Here is an 8,586-nt window from a genome sequence, read left to right as displayed (position 1 = left end):
AGGGGTGGGGCCGGGGGGGCCGGGGCCGGTCAGCGTGGCTTATTCCTGGTTACTGATTTTTTAGGGAGGATTGGAAAACGCTTGTTTTCAAAATCGAGCCAAAATCCAGAGCTGTGCGGCGCTCGTTACAACGTGCGTGTTCCAGTAGTCACAGGACAGCCAGGGTTCTCCCGTCTTCCACCGGCTGTGTCGCTGAACGCGAGCCGGTCTGCACATAAACACGTCATCCATCAGCGAGCTCCTGTGGCAGATAAGTCCAAGTACATCCTGGGCTCCGTGCAGAGAAGCGTGACCAGCACATTGCAGGGGGTTGTTACTCCCTCTTTGATCGGGTGCTGGTGTACCTGCAACTGTCGGTCCTGTCCAGGGTCCCCAATGAGGAAGAATGAGGAAGACCTGGACTGGGGTCCTGCAGACGGCAGCGAGGATGGTCAGGAGTCCAGAGAACATGGCCTTTGTTCAGCAGAAGTGGGCAAAGAGGAAGCAAAATCCAGTAATAACATGTAACAGCCTGTGGGGTGGCCGCAGAGATGACAGAGCCGTATTTTCCTTGCTGGCATCAGATGATATACCAAAGGGCAGGGAAACATCCTCATCAGGAGGGCCGTGCAGCCTGCAATAGGTGACCCAGACAGGCTGTGTGATCTCCATCCTTGGAGATTTCCAAGTCTTACCTAGACAAAGCCGTGGCTCACCTGGTCTGGTATTGTGACAGCCTTGCTTCAGTTGGGCTGTTGGACTCAAGACCTCCAGCCATGCCTTCATAGCAACATTTCCATTTTTCTGTGATAACTCATGTACCTGAAAGAGAATTAGATCTTTGTCTCAGTGAATACACGTGAACAAACTTGTACTGTAAAACTGGCAAGTACTTATGCAAAAGCATAAACCCCTCGAGAGGGGCCCTGCAGTCCCTGCCTGAGCTGTTGTCAGATCACCCATCTCCAGCTCAGCCGCAGCCTTGCCTCTGCCCATGGGGCCTGTTGATCCAGTCCTTGACCCATGGGCTGACTTCCCAGCTTGACCTCAGACCTGCCTCATCACCATGGATCTCAGTGGCCATCACTGGGCTATGTCTGATGCTGGTTACCCCCACCAGGCCTGACCCTGACCCATAGGTTGACTTCCCAGCTTGACCTCAGGCTTGCCTTGTCTCCATGAATTTGGCTGGTGATCTGGGCTCTCGGTTGGATCTGGCTGCAGTCCCTGGCTCTGCCCTGCTTGCCCCGCGCCAGGGCGGTGGGACAGGCATTGCCCATGCCCCGTTGGCTGTGGTGTCCCTCCTGGCGCCTGTCCCTTAGGGAGCAGCCGGCCCTCGCTGTTCCCTGACAAGCTCCTTGACCCAGTTCAGTACGCATGTGCTGGTAGCTGGGGAGGGCAGGGGAGGGCTGGAGTGCAGAGCCCTCGCGCAGAGTGGTTGAGGTTGAGACGGCTGTGGAGCTGCACCGTCGGTCACCACAGTGGGCTGACGGGTGCTGGGGCATGACTGAGCTCAGAGAGTTCCCAGGGAGGGGTTGGGAACAGCCGTGGCTGGCAGTATAGCTACAGATCGAACCGCTAGTGGTGACGCTGCCAGGCAGGGACCAACTATTACTGCTCTTCTGAGGGATACCTCCGAGGTCAGGGAGGACTATGCAAGACTAGATATTCATTTTTCAGCATAGACAAGGCAAAATAAGGAACTACTGCAAATCCTGCAGCCTGTGTCAAAACTATGAACAGTGAGATTTCCACTGAGTTTCTGTCCGGCCTGTCCTCATAGTCAAGAACCGTCCTGTTTAGTTGCAAAGGACATTGTGAACCCACCTTTACATCCCACGTACGTGTGAGAGGGATTCGTGTTTGTTATAGTTAACTTTGGCGGTAGGTATCTGGTAGGTCTTTTTTCTCTACCGTAGAATAACTAAGCTGACTGAGAGCTGGCATGGCAGAAGAGAAGGAACCGTCTCCAGAAAGGCCTCCTGTTACACAGCAAGAGTGAGCACCAACTCCAAGGATCCCCAGTGAGCTTGTCACAAGCGTCTTCTGCCTCCCAAGGGCCATGAACAGATGTGGCACTGGGTGTCACAGCTATGCCAGGGCTTGGAAATTTGGTGATGTTGAAGAACCATGCGTGTAGGGGAGGAACAGTGAGTCAGGGATAAGAGGAGACTTCTTTCTTTTCCTTGCCAAGAAATTGGGATTGAAATGGAAATTTTTGTAATGACTCAATGGTGTAGGATTAGTTTTGTATTTAAGAAAAGATTCAGTCTTTTTGTGTTGTTTGGAGAACAATAAGGCTATTGCTCAGAATAATAGTACTGCCTCATCATTCGCTGATCATTTATGACCAAAAGTGATAATTAGTGATTAATTGAAAGTGGGCCCTTTAGAAATGTTATATCTACCATATCCACCTACCAAACCTGAGTCCCTGTCAGATCGTTTCTCCCACTGATTTCAGTAACAGCCCCCTCAGCCCCCAACAGAATTAGGTCTTGCTGAACAGTTATGCGGAAGACATGTGAATGTGTCCACATTTGTGGACAGGATTAATGCTCATCTTCTTCTGTTATTTTTAACCGAGTCCTTCCATGAGCAGGTTATGAGAGATGAAATTACTGCAGAGAAAGTCACAGAGAAGTAAGAGCCGTTTTTGTAAATGGCTGCCATTGTTACAGCTCCACTGAGCAGGCTTTATGTTTCATAATAATTGTGTTATTCTGTACATTAAACAACTGCTGGCAGCTGCAGGCAGAACAGCAGGCCATGTTCACTACAACTAAATCCCTCCCAACATTTAAATTGATTCACATTCCCATCCCGAAGCCCATGAAAATTAAACCACTCTCTACAGGCGCCCTTAAGAGTACGACTTTCCTGTTCACAAGCACTCCGGGAAAGGACTACAAATGCTTAAAGGAAAGCTGGGGAACTACACTCCACATTTTGTTCTCCTCTTACCAAACTCAGCTTGACGCATGGATTAGCAAGAGCGACAGTCCAAATGTCCCTGCAATTTCTCAGTAGGTCCCCATGGAGCTGCACTCCCTCGCTGAGGCACCATGAGCTACACCATACTCCTGGTTTGGGTTTTTTAAGGAGGCAGGACCCCACTGGAGAGGCACTCAGCAACGTTTGTCTTTGTGGTGTAACCTCTGTCTCCAGATCTTCAGACCCTTCCCCTCACCTCGGAAGGAGCAGTGCTCTAGTAATGAACCTAGTAATGTGCTCTAGTAATGAATCGCTTTCATGCTTTGTTTCCAGGTCCAGGAGAGGCTTTTGAATGTGTTTTCTTAGGGAGGGGAGGTGTCTCGGGCTAGAAAATGGAAATGTCAGGGATTAAAAAGTAACAGTGGTGTTAATAAGAATAAGAGAGAAGAATGTAAGAGACAGTGTGTCTTTCTTAGAGTAATTTATATGATAGGAAAATAAAAGCAGAGAAGCTTTGCAGGCACGCCAGCTCTTCTTTGTGTGGGAAACAAAATTATGAATTACTGTCCATTTTTTCCAACTATATTAGCCGAAAAGAAAATTCAGCTGTGATGAACTCTATGACTCTTTTCATTTGTCCGGTCACAAGCTATTGCGCAAACCTACACAGCCCCCCTGGTTTCTGAGCTGCGGCTGGGCTGCCGTTTGCCACATCACAGGTGCTGGGCTGCAGGTCCGGAGGGGAGACTGTGGCTTCTGGAGAGCAGCTGGGAGAAACTGGTGGAGACTGGGAGAGAGGCAGGGAAACAGCCGGACAGGCACATCCAGGGCCCTGCGTTGGGTGGGACAGGACTTCTGCGGAGGGGAAGGGGCTGCTGGGCTGGCAGAAAGCAGCTTCTCCTGGGCGCTTGGGAGGGATGGCGTGGGGGGTTTGGCAACCCTGTAAGCGAGCAAAGTTCAGTGACACAAGAGCAAGAGAGGGCAAAAGGCCTGTCTGTCTCTTGTGAGGATAGGGTGGGAAGTAGGGGATTGGTTTACCCACCGTGGCATCTGAATCTGTCTCGTTCCTTGCTGCTCTAATTCAAAAGCAATCAGGCTGTAGTGTGTTTTAGAAATACAAAGGATTTTTAGTGTTTGGTGTGCTTACTGCAAAGAAAAGGCTGCTCACTTTAAAGCTTTACCAACTATCACGAGCACAGAGATTTTCTCTGTCTGAAGAGAGTCTCCAGCAATACTGCTTTCTCCCGTAAGAGGGAGGCCAAGAGCATTTAGTACCCTTGAGTATAATTCGAGCTACTTGAAAATTAGTTCCTCAATATTAGGTAAAACATTTTCCCTCCTTATGCCTCTCTGGAGTCTGCTACTTAGCCCATAGAAGCCCAAGCTTATCTTTAGTTCGGCAACTCTGCCTGTAAAGGACGGAGGCTTTCAAATGAGAGCGCTGCAGGGATGGACCCAGCAGCCAAGCTGTGATGTCGGGAGAGCCAGGCTGTTTCCCAAGAGCCCGTACCAGAGATGTTATCGAAACATTGCCATAGTCACCCGCCCCAGTGGCCCACTCCATAATAGCGCACATCCTTGTGGGCACCGATGATGCTGCCGTGGGTGACCGTAGGTTGGTTTTGATCAGATCAAAACTGGTTAAGAGGCTCCGGGCTCACAGGCGAAGGGCTCGGGGGCTTCGGTGTGTTCCTGGCCCCAGGACCCTGACTGCAATTCAAATAGGGACATCTGGAGATAAATGCATGGTTACACAGTTGATACTGCCAAAAGGGCTTTGGTTTTAGTTGCCTTAACTGCTGGGTCAAGCGCCACAAGCAGGGAAGGATGGAGCCCACCTTACTGAGAAGGGGAGCAGCCCCACATCCACCGACTCACTAACTTCAGGGGATACATGTCTAAAGTGTTCAATAGATTGACCTACTTGTCCTTATTATAATCCTATATTAGCAACCTTCTTCCTACCTCATTAGTTTTATAGAACTCACCCAAATCGGTCTTGTTTATGCTTTGTCAGCTGCTTTCTTTAATCCTAATTTAAAGTCCTTCTCAATTCCCAGAAAAGTTCTGGAACAACTCATTAAACAAGGCACTTGCATGCACCTAGAATGTAACAAGGGGATAGACAACAGCCACCACGAACTCATCAGGAACAAATAGTGACAAACCAGTCTGATGTCCTGGTATGGCACAATTTTTTAGGCATAAAGTGAAAAGTAGCAGCTGTCATATATGTTGTCTTTAGGAAGCTTTTTAACACTAGCTGTCCTGACCCTGTCTTAGGAAGATATGACCACATGGTGAGCGCAAAACTGGTGAGATAATTGTACCTCAAGTGCTAATTATCAGTGGTTGTCAAAATGGAAGGACATATTGAAGGGATTTTTGCAGGGGTCCATTCTGATGCCAGGTCTTTTTAATTACTTCAGTTAACAGCCTGGAGGATAAACACCCATAAGTGCCTTATTAAACCTGCAAATTACTCCAGGCTGTGAAGGACAGCAAAGACAACAGAATTCAGCACTAGTCTGACAAATGGGCTGAAACCTATAGGGCAAAATTCAACAGGTACAACTTCGAGCATTACCTTTATGAACAGCGAGCAACACAAATACAAATGAGGGAACAATTGGGTGGATGCAGTTTTTTAAGAGTCCAAGGTATAATGGAGAGCAAACTGAACACCAGCAATGGAAAAGGCAGACACCACCCTGGAGCATATGAGCCAGGAGCATAGTCTCCAAGACAAGCTGGAGTAATATGCCTAGCTAGGGACACTGTGCTTCAAAAAATGCAGGTCAACAGAAAAAAAGTCAAAGGAGGTCAGTGAGGATGCTGGGAGGCACAGAAAACATGAAGAAAGAATCGAGTTGATGTAGTCTATAGAAGAGAAAGCCAGAGCGAGGAGGGGAAGGGAAGCATTACAGTCATCAAGTGCCTAAGAGATCATTTCAAAGGCGGCCATGGCCATAGCAAAGAGGACAGGATATAAAGGATTTCAGCTCAGACAAAAAAGCTTAAGTTAGGCTTTCAGATAATGTCAGGATAGAAGTGTGCCAGAACAGATTGCTGGGGGATGGCGCAATCTCCACCACTGGAGGTCTTTAAGAACAGGTTTCACAAACATCTGTCAGGACAGGTATTGCTGATCCTCCCAGATTTGCAGCGGGGGGGAAGGATAAACAGTATGATTTTACCTAATTGTAAGCAAACCACATGCAGGTGGCACAAAGCAGAGGTGGAAGCCAGCTGTCAGCTTCTGCCGGTGTTTGCCAGCAGGCACTGGGTTTCTGTATCACAGCCTGCAAGGTGCCAGCTTTGGACCTGCACTCTTGGTTAAGGCAGAAGAGAAGGCTTAAGCAAGAGAGGGAAGAGAAAGGAAAGTTGTGGAACTAGGGGGGAAACGTCTTTTGTGTCAGGACCTGGACCGCACCCCCCTCCCCAGGAGTTTAACTCTCAGCATTTAAGGCCAGTTTCCCGGTAAGAGCAAGTGGTTCAATAAGTACCAGGTAGCTTCAGAGCACTTTGGAAAAAAGCTGGAAGAAGCTGGCGGGGGGGCGGAGAAACCACTCTTCACTCTTTCCCTTGGGAGCTGTTTTTAGCCAAAGCTTTTACTTTGGTTCCCACCTAAGCTACGTTACAGCTGTGTTGCTGCTGTGCCTGGCCATGTCCTGGGGCCATGAGCCAGACCCTGACCTGGGGACTCGACTTAACCTCAGACCTGCCTCGTTGCAGTAGACTTGTCTGGAGTCCAGGCTGAACCTGGTTACTGCATGGGACCTGCCCTGCTCGCGTTCCTCAGGTCTGGGCTCTTGCTGCTGAGGCCACTGCCCGTCCACCGTGTTATGCTCCACTCCTGTGACTCCTTCCTTGCAGAGCGGCTGTCCTTGGTGCTCCCTGGCATTAGGTAGGTGAAGGTAGAGGGTTGGGATCCCGCTTTGTGCTAAGCAGTGCGGTGCCCTATATGGGAATATGGGAAGAAAGGATAAGGGCACACCTTCACCTGGACGCGTGTGCTTGTGCTGCTGCATGCCATGGGGTCCGTGGACTTTGTTACAGGCTCTGCCAGGCGCTGGCACTGATTGTTACCATCCACGGTGCCCACACAAACCACATTCAGGAAGGGCTGTTCTTGTGGGAAGCTCTGGGTGCGAGTGCTTCCTGCTCCTCTCCAACCAAAGCGGTGGAGGGGACAGATGGTATGCAGCTTTGAAAGAGTCAGCAATGTCCCCAGAGAGAGCAGAGGCCAGGGTGGGACAGCACAGGGTAGCAGCCTGAGTTCAAAACCAGCAAATAGGTTACTCATTTTGGCCCGAGTGCGTGAGGAGGTGATGGTGTTCCCCAAGGCAAAGGAAAGCTGCATCCCTGACAGGGAGGAAGATGGACTAGCAGGAGTTGGGAGGATAGAGCAGAAAAAGGGAGATGGTCAGGGCCAGCTCTGCCCCCTTCTCCCACTTCCCGACAAAGGCGAGCTCTGCAGAGCACGAGATATTCACTGGACAGCAGGGATGGGCAGAAGGCCGGGCTCCTTCTGTGCCCCAGGGACTACTTCTTGGGTCTCAGCCCACCTCCCTGACCCCACGTGGAGCTGAGTGGGGAAAGCAGAAGACTCCAGGATGGGAGAAGATGCTTTCCCAAGCTCAAAGCACAAGAGGAAAGAAAAATCTTGGCCTTAACGTGAGGCAAGATAAATAAATATGAGCTGAGCTGGGGGAGAAAAAAGAAAAAATTAAGGCCAGAAGGGGAGGCAGCTCCTGCCCCAACCTCTTTCCCCGACTACATTTGCACCTGCACAAAGGCTAATGTTTGGCAGCTTCTGGAGGCACAGCCAGCGCATGTTCAGGACTTGAGGTGTTTGCTCTATCATCACCTTCATGATAACCACGGAGTAGCCTGGGCAACGGAGGAGCAGGGAAAGAGTCTGCGTGCTGCTCTCTGGCACTTGGGCGTTGAGCTCTTTCACCAGCGGATCTCAATTCATGAAGGAGGTCAGTATTATTTCTGTTACACAGATGAGGAAACAAGGACTCTTGTAGGTGAAGGGACTTGCCCAAGTCATGCAGTGGGCTGGAGAGAGAGCCCACGTCTCTGGGGGGCCCATTTCACTGCTCTAATCCCTGGCACGTGCTGTCCCTACGACTAAGGCTGTAAGTTTGCTGGAGCTAAAGGTAGGATCAGAAATAATGTGCTGGAATGAACAGCAGTGGCTAAGGGAGGAAAGAAAATGTGGAGGAGGCTGATGGTGGCAGAAAGGGGATGATGCCCTGGGCATCGTGGAAAACACAGGAGGAAGTTATGCCCTGTGGTGGCCAGGGAAGAGGTCTCAGGGAAGACGTGAGAAGTTCGCAAGTAGCTGCTTGTGTGGGAGGAAAAAGTCATGGGTGAAGATGAGAAATCTGGTAAAACTGCTCGACCAACTGCCGGCCCCCAAGGGGCCTCCCCGAGCACGAAGACGGGAGACAGAGGAGAGCAGGCTGTTGGGCACCCCCAGCCAAGGGGGCTGCCGGGGCAAAACGCGTGGGGGCCCCCCATCGCGGCGGGGCCCCAGCACGGCGCAGGGCTGCCGGGGGGAAGCCGTGGCCCAGAGGGGCCGAGGGCGGAGGGAGGGGGCGATGCCCCTCCTGCCCGAGGAAGCAGGAGCGGGGCTGCTGGCACCGGGCTGGGCACGGAGAC

General features: G+C 50.8%; 1 protein-coding gene across 1 annotated transcript in view; it reads right to left on the bottom strand.

Annotated features, from left to right (window-relative positions):
* TMEM220 (transmembrane protein 220) overlaps nucleotides 1-1,063 on the bottom strand; it is a 6,590-nt gene extending 5,527 nt beyond the window's left edge. The window contains exons 1-2 of the mRNA XM_009280186.1: nucleotides 1,033-1,063; nucleotides 345-409 (exon numbers count right to left, since the gene is read on the bottom strand). Of these exons, the coding sequence (XP_009278461.1) occupies nucleotides 345-409; nucleotides 1,033-1,063 (96 nt within the window). The remainder of the gene's footprint in view (nucleotides 1-344; nucleotides 410-1,032) is intronic.
* Between the last annotated feature and the right edge of the window lie 7,523 nt (nucleotides 1,064-8,586).

The sequence above is a fragment of the Aptenodytes forsteri genome, unplaced genomic scaffold (assembly GCF_000699145.1).
Source record: "Aptenodytes forsteri isolate BGI_AS27 unplaced genomic scaffold, ASM69914v1 Scaffold707, whole genome shotgun sequence".
Taxonomy (NCBI): Eukaryota; Metazoa; Chordata; class Aves; order Sphenisciformes; family Spheniscidae; genus Aptenodytes; species Aptenodytes forsteri.
This window is presented reverse-complemented; position numbering and strand designations above follow the sequence as displayed.